General features: G+C 41.7%; 1 protein-coding gene across 23 annotated transcripts in view; it reads left to right on the plus strand.

Moving 5' to 3' along the window:
* The window catches only part of MLLT10 (MLLT10 histone lysine methyltransferase DOT1L cofactor), a 232,649-nt gene that overhangs the window by 145,606 nt on the left and 70,976 nt on the right, over positions 1 to 16,067 (plus strand). For all 23 annotated transcript variants that reach the window (XM_043509429.1, XM_038390658.2, XM_043509425.1 and 20 more), the window contains one exon: positions 3,636 to 4,205. In XM_043509429.1, coding sequence (XP_043365364.1) covers positions 3,636 to 4,205 — 570 coding nt within the window. The remainder of the gene's footprint in view (positions 1 to 3,635; positions 4,206 to 16,067) is intronic.

Raw genomic sequence — 16,067 nt, forward strand, 5'->3', positions numbered from 1 at the left:
CATCATCCAGAATAATGATAGGAAAGTTTGGTTATTTGAAATCAATAAAAGCTTGTTTCATCTTTTGCTGATTACTTTGTTTTCAGAAAAAGAGATGTCTTCTCTTTTATGTATGCTATGTGTATGTTCTGTTTTTACAGGAAAAGACAGTTTATGCCCATTTAAGTTTAGTTTTCACTTGACATTTCTGTTTTTGGCAATTTGTAAATCTGCTGGCAGACTTGCTCAATGCTGAAATTTGGCATATGAGGTCTGAGTATAGGAGGCATTTAAAAAACCCCACTCATCTTTAATAATACTAATTTTACGTTGCTGAGTGTAAAAATGAATCTGAATCTGTTTGTGTTTTATGTACTTTAAAAACGTGTATAATTTGTGTCCGAAATGATTATTTTTAAGATAGACTGAAACTTGTCTTACGAAGCTTTTTTGAGTCCACCACATGTCTTCAGAAATATAAATATAAATACACATTTTAATTTTTACATCAATCAAATCTATTGGGTATATAATGTTTTTGGGATGTATGTATGTTATACATATTTTGGTATATTGCATAGGTCTTTGACATTCTAAAATAGCTTTCTAGAGCCATTACTAGCATCTTTAAAATAACAGCACCGAAAACCCGCCCCTTTCCTCTCACCCCAAAAAACCCCAACTGAAAACACATGCACTATTTCTGGTCTGTCTGGAGGATAGTTTGTGGTGGCCAGGTAGAGTAATAAGAATCCATAATAGTTTTTACATTGTTTATTAATAAAAATTTGTTATACAAATCTGTTACTCTGTGGGGTGTAAACCCATAAGTCATGCATTTTAAAGACGAATTATGTTCATTCTGAAACTTCCAGTGTAGTGAATATCAGGATGATGACACTGGAATATGGATTTTACATCTTATTTAATGTTTGTTTGTTTGTTTGTTTGTTAACTGGTTGTTGTTGTGTGCGCGCATGTGTAGTGTATCATTTGCAAATTGCTTTGAGGGAGTGTTTTATTTACATTCTTGAATAAGACTTCAAAAATTGATTCTTGGAATCTTGTATTGAAAGAGATCATTTCTTACTTAAAGAAGATCATAGTTGAGAACTTTATTATGCACATGAAAATTATTTTTTTTTAAATTTGCTTATTTTGTGCAGGTTATTTAAAAACAACATACAAGTTCAATCCAAAAGATCATATCTTTTGAAGGAGTAATTTTGGATTTAAATGACCTCCCTTGCTTTTCAAATCAAAACTGGGCCCAACAAATTTTGTCTTGAGAGCAAACAGTAAAGATGCATCAAATGACTGTTTTGACTGAGACATTTTTAAGATGTTGGGAGTCTGTTCTGCCATGAGATGCCCTTGTGTCTCACTAATGTTAATGAGAGTTCTTTCTGCTTGTTCCCAACATGTGGTAATTTTTACACATATATAACTCTAGTACTAAACAAATTAAAAAAAGGGAAAGCTTTCTTTCAAACAAAAGTGCTGTAAAAGTATGTATTAAAATACAGCCTGTGTTTTGAAAAAATTTGTTGGGAAACCATTGTAACTTATACTACCTCTTTGAAACCTGCAACTTCCCTTTACATTCTTGTGGAAGTGTATACTAAATGTTTCAAAACAGGTCAATGCAAATGTTCTTTTGTAACCAAGACTCTTTTCCTAATGGCAAAATTAGGGATGGATTTGCAACCCTTTTCAGACTTGTCCTTGATGCCTGTGGGTAATCTTATTGGAGCCAGTAGGGCTGCCTGCATGAGTACCGTTTGCAGGATTGAACTCTTAATTGCAAATCTTCTGGGTAGTCATTCCTCCCATATGCTTATACTTTTTTAAACAATGTCTTCAATTTGCATTTTGCATGCTAAAATAATCCAAACACTATCAATTTGTTGTATTGAAGTATCAGAAAGTATAAGTAATGTTTTGTTTAGATTTTCATTGTATTAAGTCTTAAAAATCACAGAGCACAAGACAGTGAAAGAAAAATAGATGCCAAGAAGGGCAATAGAGTGCTGTTAAACAGAGTTTAAAGCATTATTTCCCGCTAGTCAAGCTAGTCGATGTTTAGTGTTTTAAGGTACTGTATTGGTTAGGAATACTAGTTGTTCCTAAAGTGCTCTGTAGTTTAAAAGTATTTAATGCATCAGTGTGCTATTTATACCAGCTGTAAAAACAAAAGTATAGAAGAAAGACAGATGGTGACGGGTCAGGATTGATGATGGAAAACCTCTTTATGTAGATGCTAATTGAGTAGCAAAATTGCAGTTGTCTTAAAATCACTGATGTAATGTAAATTATGTATTTTAAAACAGATTATTAATCTGTGTTTACTATAATGGAGTACTAACATTAAAATATGACTTTTGTTGATAAAGAGCTTTTACCAGTTTCCCAAAATTTAATTTGTGACTTTCTCTATACATACTTTGTGTAGAGTCAAAGGAATTCTAAATGTATTCTTAAAAGAACACTGACATGCAGATAATTATGCCCCATAGGTTTTGAAAAAAATTAACTAACTTTAAAAAAATCTAAAGAAATACTTACTGAATTTCAGTGAAAACACATTTGTATTTGGACTTCTTAAGCATTCCTCTGTATATCTGCAGCCCAGTCATTTCAGTATTGTGCTAGTGCATGATAAGTAGAAAGTGAGGGGGCATGATTCTCAATTGCATAAAGGCCTTTTTATGTTGTTCCTAAAGTATGAAAGGGCTTAAAGTGCTCCTTTATACATCTGCCTGAAAAATACCCCTTGTGAAAAGGACCTCCATAGCCAGTGTAGAACTGGGTGCAAGTGCTCTACACATAGCCCTACTTCAGAACCCTGGCATAGGGGGCATGTCAAGAGCAGTGTGTAGGCATGTTGGGTATGTGGCTGGTGTACACTATGCCTTAGGTCGTCTTTAGATCTTGGGGAACATATAAAGCAGAAGGTAAGTTAGAGCAATGTGCTTTAACTTACACCAGAGCCCAGAATGATCCTAGAATACAGGGGTCATTAGAGGGGGCTTATAAGCCACTTTTGTCCATCTTTTCCACTCACTTTCTCCTTCCCTCTCCATCCCTGTCCCAAGCGCAGGAATAAGGTGACTAAGAATCAGACCCAAATGAGTGAAAAACTAAGAAGCAAACACAGTAGAAATAATGAAATCAAATTAAATGTTTTAAAAATTACATTACCATTTAGGGCTTGTCTATACAAACAGATTGTAGCAAGCTAGGGTATAAATCTATCTTGCACTAGACTGCCACGCAATCATTATCTGTGTGGACTCTGGTTCTGCACAATAGAAATTTTGTAGCGCACTCCATCTACTCCCTTTGAAAGTGGAGTGGACTAAAGTGCACCAGGGAACTCTTAGTGTGCAGAAGCAGGGTCTACACAAACAGTTAGTGCACAGCTGTCTAATGCAAGGTAAAGATATACCTCTCTTGCCGCAGGCCAACTGTTCACATAGCTTTACCACTTTAGGGCTTGTCTATGTTTCAGAAGGGACCTCCACCTCCAAGTTTTATTTTCTAGAATATTCAGCCTCTTGAGCAGTTTTAATAGTGATAGGAGCATTTTATTTTTAAAACAATAAAAATAATCATAATAAAAAAAATTAAACCCTTGTCTTTCCTTCTTTCTACAGGCAGTTTTTTGGGGACTCCTGGCAGTGTAAAATCATCTTCTGGAAGTTCAGTTCAATCTCCCCAGGATTTTTTGAGTTTTACTGAATCAGATCTGCGTAATGACAGTTACACTCATGCCCAACAGACTTTGTCAACCAAAGATGTACATAAAGGAGAGATGGGAAACCAGGAAGGGAGTGTGAATTGTTTTAGTTCCTTAATTGTTCTCCCTTCAACCTCAGCCATTGTTTCCCAGTCTAAAAACTTTGACAGCTCACCTGGAGACTTAGGTAATACAATCCTTACTTCAACAGGATACAAGCGAGTCCAAACTTCTGGGATAGAAGAAGAGACTGTAACAGAAAAGAAACGGAAAGGAAATAAACAAAATAAACATGGGCCTGGTAGGCCCAAAGGGAATAAAAGTCAGGAGACTATTTCCCACCTATCAATTTCTTCTGCTTCTCCAACGTCATCTGTGGCATCTGCTGCAGGAAGTGCAACAAGCTCTAGTCTTCAAAAGTCCCCAACATTGCTCAGGAATGGAAGTTTACAAAGTCTTAGTGTTGGATCATCTCCAGTTGGTTCAGGTAGGTGTTTCAAATTTGTTGTTTCATATGTTAGAAGATGCGTGGCTTCATTTTAGAAAGTCTCAATTCTGAGTATACTTTCAGAAATGTAAAGTAGCATTTTATTTTAAGTATCTTTAATGTTTCTTTAAAAAAAAAAGAATTGATAAGCAGATAATGACCTTGGTAAAACTAACTTTTTGCCATATGTGTAGGTGCATATAACCCTTAAACAGCTACAGTAGATTGATCTGACTGTATCCAGTATTGGCCTAACTGCCGAAGCTGCAGAAAAATGAAATGTATAACATGTTGTTTTGAAATGATATAGTAGAAGATTTAACTACAGTAAATGATATTTTTGCAGATTACAGAATTTTATGTTCTATTACACATACAAAACAAAATCAATATTAAAATATATTCAACATCCTCTGTAGCTGACAGACTGCACTCAGTTTCAGTCCACCTGGACAAAAGTTTTGAAATTTGTTTATGGAAAGGTACTAGTTTAAAAAAAACATTTAACAAGTACTTCATCATAACCTGGGCCCAATGTGCCTGAGTGACCATCTCTTTCTCCAATGTCCCTCTGAGGCAGTTGAGTTTGACGGGGTTGTCCTTCCTCTGTGTTCCAAGGTTATGTGTGAATTGAGCCAGGAAAAGGCTTTTCTTGTCAAGTCTGTGGAGCAACCTCACAAGCCGTTATGCTCACCAGAGTTGTTCTGTTGTCTTCAAGGCTCCTTACAAGGCCTTTTTGTTCGGATCACTACATTTAATCACTTGGTATCTCTTTTGCACCAACTGTTAATTTTGCCCTTTTTTATTTTGAAATAGTTTCTTTTGGTTTCATTGTTGTGGCTTGGTGTCTGTGTTGTTGGATACAGTTTTACATATTTTTAATTATAAATTTGCACAGACTTCAGATGCCTAGCATGCCTACATACTTCAGAAAATAGCTAAAGGAAAATTCCACCTTAAAAAAAAAAAAAAAAAACCACACATACCCCCAAAGTATAATTTGTCTTTAAAAAACAAATTGTAGTTCAGAAAAATGTCAAAATGTACTTTATGTAGGATGCTAGTTTCCTCTTAACAAGTTGGAAGTCATAGAAATTAGGATCAGAACACGTACTTCTGCATTGAAATTAATGGAAAAAACTGAGACTCTGAAGATAAATATTTATCTAGGGTTTTGTTTTCCAGCTAAATACTACTTTTAAAATTGTATTTTACTGTGTATTACTTTATTTTATTGCTTGATGATGTCCAAGAACTTCAGAATTATGTCCCAGTCTTGCATCAAGTTCTGCTAGTGCAGACTTCTGCATCTGTGTGGAGTCCCATTGAAGTCAATCAGATTTTGCAATGGCATGGTACAGTAGTTCAGGTAACAGATCCAGATTGGAGATGCTGGTTTTGGATAATCTCCATTCCCCACATCTTATCTTCGTCCCTATGCTCTTCTTTTTCAGCGTAGTACTCTTAGCATAAATCTACACTGTAGCCTTGGGTGTAATTTTTGCCTCGGGTAGACATGTGTGCTAACTTTGATCAAGCTACACACCCAAACACACTTTCTCCTGGACTGCCAGCTCAGTGCTGGGTATCTCAAAGGCCCGGCAGATAATCTCACCCCATGTGTCCAACTATATAGGAACTGTAAAGTATCTACTAAAAATAACGCCAAATAACTGTACATACCTAGACATGTCACTGTTTGAAAGTCCATTATGTTAGGCCTCCTAATTCTATCAGTTGAAAAGCTGAGCTGCTTTCCTTTGCAGATAGGATGCTCCTGTTCATAATTCCACAAAGTTTCAGGTAGCTGATTCAATGAGCAAAGGGCAGATAAGGTAGTCAAAAGATGCGTGAGGCCCAGTTTCATCATATGGCAGTCACCATCACATAAATGATGTGATATATATAAATTATATCTCTTGCCCAAAATTTACGTTCCAAGTCTTTTATTGCTTCTGTTGATTTCTGTGAAAAATAAGGTCTTCAAGTGGTTGCACATGTACGTTCCACTGTGGCTGTGAGTGCACCTCGTGCACAGTTTTTGGGAGATTTTTCTCAAAGTGGTACCTATCTGGGCAGTTTGAGTGCTTTGTGGTACCTCACACCGCTGCATGCACGCATAAAGGGCCACACTGCCCTCGACCCCCCTTAGTTTCTTCCCACCACCAGTGACAGTTATTGTTAGAGATGTGATCTTTGTTTCTTCACATCTTCCTCCCTTAGTGTAAATAGAACTGATAGCATTAGTTTGTAGTCTTGTAGTATATTTGTAAATAATTAGTTATAGGATTAAGTTTAGAATACTGTCTTTTTTAGGGTAGGGTCACTGGTGCCTGGTTGGGTACCAGAATGATGCCCCGTTTTCCGGGCTTCAAGACCTGTCATTTATGTAACAGATCTATGCCAGTGAGTGACCCAGACCCCAGCTGCCGTAAGTGTTAGGAAGAGGTGTATGGAAGTGATAAATGTCATATTTGTAGAGGGTTCAAACCCCATTGTAAAAGGATAGGACTGCCATACTCAAGTACCTGCTCATGGAGTCTGTATTTCGTCCACTGTTGGAACCCTCCTACTCAGAAGAGATACTGAGCACATCTGAGTCTGTTAGAAGTGCTCCTCCTGTTCTAACAGAGTCTTCAGGCAGATCTGCATTACTGGTGCCTAAGAAAAGACTGCGTAAGTCTCCTAAGGACTCTGTACTGAGACCCTCGGAGAGGAAGGCATTGAGTGTTCACAAGGACTCAAGTATTAGAGGGGTAGCCATGTTAATCTGTATCTACAAAAACAACGAGGAATCCGGTGGCACCTTAAAGACTAACATATTTATTTGGGCATAAGCTTTCGTAGGTTAAAAACCCACTTCTTCAGATGCATGGAGTGAAAATTACAGATACAGGCATAGATAAACTGGCAAATGAAGAGGAGGGAGTTACCTTACAAGTGGAGAATCAGTGATAACAAGGCCAATTCAGTCAGGGTGGATGTGGTCCACTCCCAATAATTGATGAGGAGGTGTCAATACCAAGAGAGGGAAAATTGCTTTTGTAGTGAGCCAGCCACGCCCAGTCCCTATTCAGGCCCAAATTAATGGTGTTAAGTTTTCAAATAAATTGTAGCTCTGCAGTTTCTCTTTTAAGTCTGTCTTTGAAGTTTTTTTTGTTGAAGGATGGCTGCTTTTAAATCTGTTATTGAATGTCCAGGGAGATTGAAGTGTTCTCCTACTGACTTTTGTATATTACCATTCCTAATGGCTGATTTGTGTCCATTTATTTTTTTACATAGAGACTTTCCAGTTTGGCCACTGTACATGGCAGAGGGGCATTGCTGGCACATGATGGCATACATCACAAAGCGCAGCCACCAGGTGTGGTGTGGCCGCATCAGGGATATTGTTCCTGACAGCTTGTAGTCCATCTTCATGTGGAATATTGGTGTAAAGAGCTTCTACATCCATGGTGACCAGGATGGTGTTTTCAGGAAGATCACCAATGCATTGTAGTTTCCTCAGGAAGTTGGTGGCATCTTGAAGATAGCTAGGAGTGCTGGTAGGGTAGGGTCTGAGGAGAGAGTCCAAATAGCCAGATAATCCTGCTATAAGAGTGCCAATGCCTGAGATGATGGGGCATCCAGGATTTCTAGGTTTATGGATCTTGGGTAGCAGATAGAATACCCCTGGTCAGGGCTCTAGGGGTATGTCTGTGTAGATTTGTTCCATGTTGTAGCAGGGAGTTTGTTGAGTAGGTGATGTAGTTTCTTTTGGTACTCCTCAGTGGAATCGGAGGATAGTGGCTTGTAGAATGTGGTATTAGAGAGTTGCCTGGCAGCCTCCTGTTCATAATTCGACCAGCCCATGATGACTGCAGCACCTCCTTTGTCAGCCCCTTTGATTATAAAGTCAGAGTTGTTTCTGAGGCTGTGGATGGCATTGCATTCTGTACGGCTGAGGTTATGAGATAAGTGATTTCTATTTGTTCACAATTTCAGCCTGTGCACGTCTGCGGAAGTACTCTATGTTGAAGTCCAGTCTGTCATAAGGACAGTCCTTTTTTTCACAAGGACTCAGAGGGGCGCTTAAAGTCGCATCCGCAAGAACAATCTGTGAGCCAGGAGGGACTGATGACTGCAGAACCCAGGAAGTGTCCATTGAGACCAATCCCCATAGGATTGGCACACATCTTGGTACTGCATTCAGGAGCCCTTTCTGGTGCTGTAAACACCCAAGGTTTTCGAGACCTCCAGATCTTGCTTAATTTGGTGGTACCAACTTCTTCCTTGATTCAAGAGTGTTGCATGTTACCTGTATTGGAACCTCATGCTCCTGTGGTCCCAGATTCAGCCCCAGAGCGCCATTTGGTACCAGCCAGTTCTACTCTTGTGGTACCTCTGCACAGGATTGCGACTAGAGGCAAGCCAGTGATGATTTCACCAGTACCCAGTTCTCCAGGTTCAGAACATTTCTCCCTGGTACCATAGGGTTCAGTTCCCTCATGGTTGGAGAAAGTGGACTCCTTATCAGACTCAGAAATCAGATGCTTTGTATCCTGACCTGAAGATGCCCAGAAACCCCGTCCACAGGCTCAGTATTATAAGAGTCAGTGACCTACCTGGAACTGGGTCCCACCTCTGTGCCTGTGGCTCTTCTGGACTCCTGGGGGCTTCCTCCTCATTCCAGATCCTCTTGTCCCTTCCCATGCTTAAGTGTCAGCCAAGCTCCAGGAGCATCTGCAGGAAGGTCACAGTCTTTCTTCCTGAAATTGGTAGTGCGCATGTGGAGCACAGTGCGCAGAACTCTCTTGTAGACGAGTTGGAGGATGGACCTCCTCAACAACCTTTAGCCTCCTCTTCGTTGTCTCCTGATGAGGCAGTAGTGGCTGAATGTACCTCTCCCCCTCCTGTTGATTTTAGAGCTCATCAGGACTTGTTGAGGAGAATGGCTGCAGCTCTAGATATCCAGCCAGAAGATATACAAGAAAGGTCACACAGGCTTGTGGACATCTTAGCCTCTGCAGGACCATCTAAGATAGTTCTCCTCATTAATGAGGTTATCCTGGAGCATGTCAAGATTTTATGGCAGGCCCCTTTTTTTTTGCCTCCCACTGCCAAAAGGGTGGAGAAGAAGAGATTATGTCCATTCACAGGGATTTGAAAACTTGTACAACCATCCAGCTCCCTGATGGTCGCAGCCTCCAGTGAAAAGGAGAGGCAAGGACATCAGGCCTCTTCTCCAAAAGAAAAGGAAGCAAAAAAACTAAATCTGTTTGGCAGGAAAGTTTATTTCAAAGGTTTACAGCTCAGGATCACGAACCAGCAAGCTTTGTTGGTTCCTTATGATTTCGGCCTGTTTATGGATGGTGTTGTGGTAAAGGACTGCCTACAAAGGCATGTGGCCCTTTGGCGACTGCCAGTAGCAAAAATCCCCAACTGTCGGAGACAGGATGCTTGATGGGGAGAGCTCTGAGTTACTACAGAGAATTCTTTCCCAGGTATCGACCTGGAGTCCGTCAGATTTGGGGTCAGATAGGAATTTCCCCCTGGGGCAGATTGGCAGAGATCCTGGGGATTTTTTTGGCCTTCCTCTGCAGCATGGGGCATGAGTCACTTGCAGGTTTAAACTAGTACTGAAGAGTGAGACTAAGTTTTCCTATGCAAAGAGACTTGTCCTGCAGAATGGAGATTGTGACTGGCTAGGTGAGATGAAAAGGACAGGGATGAAAAGGGGTGGGAAGAGACAAGACTTGAACAGGGACTAGTTGGAGGGGAATGAGGGGTCAAACTTGGGGAGAATGAGCACAAACACTTCCCCCCCATCCCCCCGAGCCTGGAATAGAACCAAAGATCCCTGAGTCTCACTATTCCTCTGCTACCAGCAAATATGGAAAAGTGGTCCATTCTCTTCTAGTGCTGGTCCACGCAGAGGTTGGCAACCTACTGCTTTTATCAGTTACTCCGTTAGCTGACGTGACAAAAGTCTGTGTGGTGGATATAAAGGTTCAAGCCTTGTTGATTATACGTGTGGGTGTCAATATAATGGATGGAATTGTTTTTTTCAGTTTGCCTTTTGTTCAACCTGAAATGGATTTTTTTTTTCAGTTGACTGGAAGGTTTGTGGGTGTTTTTTTTTCAATATTTAGATTCTGTTTGATCCCAAACAAAAACACACATTTAACTGGCTGCAAACTGAAAAATCAGTTATTACCACAGCTAGCTGTTGAGAGTAGGACCCTGGATTCCTTTGTTAGCCAGGTTGGAAGGTGTTTGATGAATGAGGCAAAGTATTGCAGGAAGAAAAGGGATGATATCATGGTTAAGGGAGCTAAATGCTGCTCTAGAATTGGATTCTATCCCATCCTCTGCCACAGAATTCCTATGTGATGCTATGAGTTGCACTGTATATAAGAGAGCAGTATGATTGTTTGGAGCTCCATTATGAAACTGGAGAAAAGCCTATTGAGAGTCCTTGGATTAAGTTTAGAGGCGAGAGCAACAAGGGTGATGTCATGGTAGTTGTCTGCTATAGACCACCAGACCAGGAGGATGAGGTAAACCAGGCTTTCTTCGGACAACTAACAGAAGTTTCCAGATCACAGGCCCTGGTTCTCATGGGGGACTTCAATCACCCTGACATATGCTGGGAAAGCAATGCAGCAGTGCACAGACAATCCAGGAAATTTTTTGAGAGTGTTGGGGACAACTGCTTGGTGCAAGTGCTGGAGGAACCAAGTAGGGGCTGTGTTCCACTTGACCTGCTGCTCACAAACACAGAAGAATTGGTAGGGGAAGTAGAAGTGGGTAGCAACCTGGGCAGCAGTGATCATAAGATGGTAGAGTTCAGGATCCTGACAAAAGGAAGAAAGAAGAGCAGCAGAATACGGATCCTGGACTTCAGAAAACCAGACTTTGGCTCCCTCAGGGAACTGATGGGCAGATCCCCTGGGAGGCTAATATGAGGGGGAAAGGAATCCAGGAGAGCTTAAACACAAAAAGGAAGCTTACAAAAAGAGGAAAGCTGGACAGATGACTAGGGAGAGAAATAAAAATATTGCTCGAACATGCCAGGGTGTAATTGGGAAGGGTGGCTTCTGCCTAGTGGGGCACAGTGTGCACAATTGGAGTTGCAGTTAGCAAGGGATGTGAAGAGTAAAAAGAGAGGTTTTTACAGGTGTTTTAATAACAAGAAGAAGGTCAGGGAATGTGTGGAACCCTTACTGAATAGGGGAGGCAACATAGTGACAGATGGAAAAAGCTGTAGTACTCTGTGATGGGTTGGGTCACAGACACCCCCTTGGGAACTGCCACCTGATGTGCTGGGATTACCTCTGAGCCCATTTTCCCTGGCAGCTTAGGACTTCAGTACCTTGTATAGTTGTGCCAGACACGCTAGCCTGCTACAAACACAGACCCAGGTCTGAACCACATTCCCCAAAAGCTGCAGGCTTAACTGAAAACAGCTTAAGAAGTGCTCCTGTCTCCAACACCCAGATACCTAGTTCCCAATGGGATCCAAACCCCAAATAAATCCGTTTTACTCTATATAAAGCTTATACAGGATAAACTCATAAATTGTTTGCCCTCTATAACACTGATAGAGAGATATGCACAGCTGTTTGCTCACCCAGGAATTAATTGCTTGCTCTGAGTTAATTAATAAGTAAAACGTTATTTTATTAAATATAAAAAGTAGGATTTAAGTGGTTCCAAGTAATAACAGAAAGAACAAAGTAAGTTACCAAGCAAAATAAAACAAAACAAAAAACAGAAGTCTAAGCCTAATACAGTAAGAAACTAAATGCAGGTAAATCTCACCCTCAGAGATGTTCCAATGAGCTTCTTTTACAGACTAGACTTCCTCCTAGTCTGGGTCCAGCAAGGGGTCAAACCCCTGTAGTTACTGTCCTTTGTTCCAGTCTCTTTCAGGCATCTCTTTGGGGTGGAGAGGCTATCTTTTGTGCCAGCTGAAGACAAAATGGGGGGGGGGGGTTCCCAGGGCCTTATATAATTTTTCTTGTGGGTGGAAACCCCTTGTATTCTCTTATGCAGAATCATAGCTTCAAGGTGGAGTTTTGGAGTCACATATGCAAGTCACATATCCATTCATGACTCAGTTCTTTACAGGCCGACGCCATTGCTTACACGTTAGTTTGAATGTTCCCAGGAAAGGTCAGATGTGGATTGGCGTCGCTCAAAGTCCATTGTTAACTTAAGTGTTTTTTGATTGGGCACTTACTGAGAATAGTTGAATATGAGTCAACAGTGTACCCTTGTTGCCAAGAAGGCTAACAGCATATTGGATTGAATTAGTAGAAGCATCGCCAGCAGATTGAGGGAAATGGTGTTCTCAGTGGTGGCAGATGACACAGCAAGGAGCAATGGTCTCAAGGTACAGTGGGGGAGGTCTAGGCTGGATATCTGGAAAAACTATTTCACTAGGAGGGTGGTGAAGCACTGGAATGGGTTACCTAGGGAGGTGGTAGAATCTCCATCCGTAGAGGTTTTTAAGGCCCGACTTGACAAAGCCCTGGCTGGGATGATTTAGTTGGGGCTGGTCCTGGTTTGAGCAGGGAGTTGGACTAGATGACCTCCTGAGGTCTCTTCCAACTCTAATCTTCTATGCGTCCTTTCCAGGGTCCAGGCACCTTCACGGCTCCACTAATTAGGTGAGTGGCCCTTCATTGTTTTGTGTGTGGCTGCCCAGCCACGCACCTTAGAAGGAACTATCTGTGGACCACCTGAATGGAGCTCGTGGACCACAGTTTGGGAACCCCTGCCCCAGAAGATAATAAGGTGATAAGTAACAGTCATCATGGATTTGTCAGGAATTTGTCAGAACCTAATATTCTTCGCTGGCAGGGTAACAAGGCTTGTGGATTGGGGCAAAGCAATAATTATGATGTATCTTGACTTTTGTAAGGATTTTGGTACTGTCTCACCTGACCTTTTCATAAGTAAACTAGGGAAGTAGAGCCTAGGTGAGCCTGCTATAAGTGGGTGCACAGCTGGTTGGAAAAATGTATTCAGAATATAAATACAACATAGGAGTTCTTGTGGCACCTTAGAGACTAACAAATTTATTTGGGCATAAGCTTTCGTAGGCTAAAACCCACTTCATCAGATGCGTGGAGTGAAAAATACAAAAAACAGTATAAATATTACCGTACATGAAAAGATGAGAATTGCTTCACCAAATGGGGGGTCAGTGCTAACGAGGCTAATTCAATGAAGGTGGAAGTGGTTCTCAACAGTTGACAAGAAGGGGTGAATATCAAAGGAGGAAAATTAATTTTTTTTAGTGCTAACGAGGTCAATGCAATCAAGGTGGACATTGCCCATTTCCAACAGTTGACAAGAAGGTGTAAGTATTAGCAGAGGGAAAAATCACTTTTGTGTAGTGACCCATCCACTCCCAGTCTTTATTCAGGCCTAATTTGATGGTGTCCAGTTTGCAAATTAATTCCAGTTGTGCACTTTCTCGTTGGAGTCTATTTTTGAAGTTTTTTGTTGAGGAATTGCCACTTTTAAGTCTGTTGTTGTGTGTCCAGGGAGATTGAAGTGTTCTCCTACTTGTTTTTGAATGTTACAATTCTTGTTGTCTGATTTGTGTTCATTTATTCTTTTGTGTTGAGGCTGTCCGGTTTGGCCAATGTACATGGCAGAGGGGCATTGCTGGCACATGATGGCATACATCACATTGGTAGACGTGTAGGTGAACGAGCCCCTGATGATGTGGCTGATGTGGTTACATCCTATAATGGTGTCTCTTCAGGTTGGGCGGCAGTCTGTAAGCGAGGACTGGCCTGTCACCCAAGGTCTGAGAGAGTGAGGGATCGTCCTTCAGGATAGGTTGTAGATCCTTGATGCTGCACTGGAGAGGTTTTAGTTGGGGGCTGTAGGAGATGGCTAGGGGCATTCTGTTACTTTCTTTATTGGGCCTGTCCCGTGTTCTGAGCACCCTTCTAGCACTGTCAATCTGTTTCTTCACTTCACCAGGTGGGTATTGTAGCAGCCTGGTGTCAATACAAAGGACTAGATTAGTGAAAGTGTTGAGTTGGGTAGGGCTCTCTGTGAGCTAGCTCATCTTTCACCTCTTCGCTGACACTCCACTGGAACTGGTGCAGTTGCGCTGACTTGTTCCTCTCAACATCAGCCACGAGCTGTTGGAAATGGATGGTGTATGAAGTGGCCAGCCCTTACGGTTGTCTAAGCTTCCAGAGGGTGGCTTCTGCCTATTGGGGCACAGTGTGCATCATCAAAGATGGTCAAGAATTTTCACAGGAAGTTTTCCCAGTTAGAGAGTGACTGGCTTTTTTGTTCTAGCAGAGGGGAGGCCCAATGCAGTGCTTCTCTGACGAGCAGGCTAATCACCAGTCTCATCTTTGATTGGTCTGTGGGATACATTATAGGGCATAGCTAGAAAAGTAGCCAACCCTTGCTTAGGAAACCTTGATAGTTCTGGCAGTCCCTATCAAATCGCTCCTAGCACTACTGCGGGGCCCTGCTCAAGAGTGGTTGAATGCTCTACCCCAACTCACAGGACAGCTGCCTTTCCTTGTGGGTGTGCAAGTTGTTCTTGGATGGTTTGTACTTAAGATACGAGTTCCATGGTGTGGTTCTATGACTGAGCCAGTTGCTTGCACAGGGTCAGCACTTTGGCCATGGTCTATTCTGATGGAGCCTGCAGCATAGGGTTCTTTGTTTGCAAGCAGGCAGCTTGTTCCTGTGGGTTTTGGGCCCCATAGAAAATGTGGGTAGAAGCTGGATCTGTCCCTTCCATTGTCTGCAGAGGGGATGGTCTGAGCAATCTGTCGGGGCTGGGTCTTGGGCAGCCTGTGGACATTGGGTGAGCTGCTCAGTTTCTGAGCCAAAGAGTCAAAGATCAGTCCAGGACCGGGCCAGGTCAAAACCAGATTCTATAACCAAACTGAGAGCATGAGGTGAGAATCAGGGTAAGGTTAGGGTCTTGCACCAGGGTCAGCAGTGGTCCTAAGATAAAGACAATAAATCAAGATCAGGATAAGGAGCCAGCCTGAAGTTGAGAATCTGGAATCCAGGCGAGTCACAACAAGGAGTGGCAAGCAGGGTCTCAGACAGTAGCATACCAGAGGCTCCTCAAAATGGCTTCCTGATTTATATAGAGTGTGCAAGCTTAATAAGGGAATCATGGAGGGCTGTTGCTCATGTTCTGTAGGGTGGAACATCCTGCTGGCCTTTGCCTCTCAGTACTAGTTAGTGGCAACCCCACCTGGGCCGTTGGTGGCGATGAGGAAATGGCGCCTACCTCAGACTCTGAGTCCCCCGTTCTAGGCCCATGGGTTCTTACAAGATGTTTGTGGATTGTTCACATGAGAATCTGTAATTGTGTTAACACAACTAAAAAATCAAGTGTAGACTCAGTTTGTTAAAAAGGACATTGATGATTAAATGACTCTGAATTTAGGATTGAATAGTAGCATTGGGTGAGTGAGCATAGAGGAGAATTGGAAGACGTAAAATGCTTATTTGACAAGACATGGAATTTGGGGTGGTTAGTAGCTGTGCTGGAAGATAGCAGATGGATGTGGTAGATGGTGCTATAAGTGATAAACAGCTAAAATGTTTTCTATGCAGTTTTGTCCTCACGAAGAGGGAAAGCTATAATGGAACAGCAATGAACACTACAATGGAAGGCTAAATTGGACCACACCATATTAATCCCCAAAAGTGCTCAGAGAATGAAATTTGATCTTTACTTTGGTTCTGTGCTTTCTCTGATTTCTACATCCAGTGTACTGCCCTTCCTCTGAAGATCGTAATAACTTGGGCGGTGGGGGGTGCACCTTTATCAGACTTTTCTGAGGATCCATACTGCGGCATACCCTGTTACCATCT

Source organism: Dermochelys coriacea, chromosome 2 (assembly GCF_009764565.3).
Source record: "Dermochelys coriacea isolate rDerCor1 chromosome 2, rDerCor1.pri.v4, whole genome shotgun sequence".
Lineage (NCBI taxonomy): Eukaryota > Metazoa > Chordata > Testudines > Dermochelyidae > Dermochelys > Dermochelys coriacea.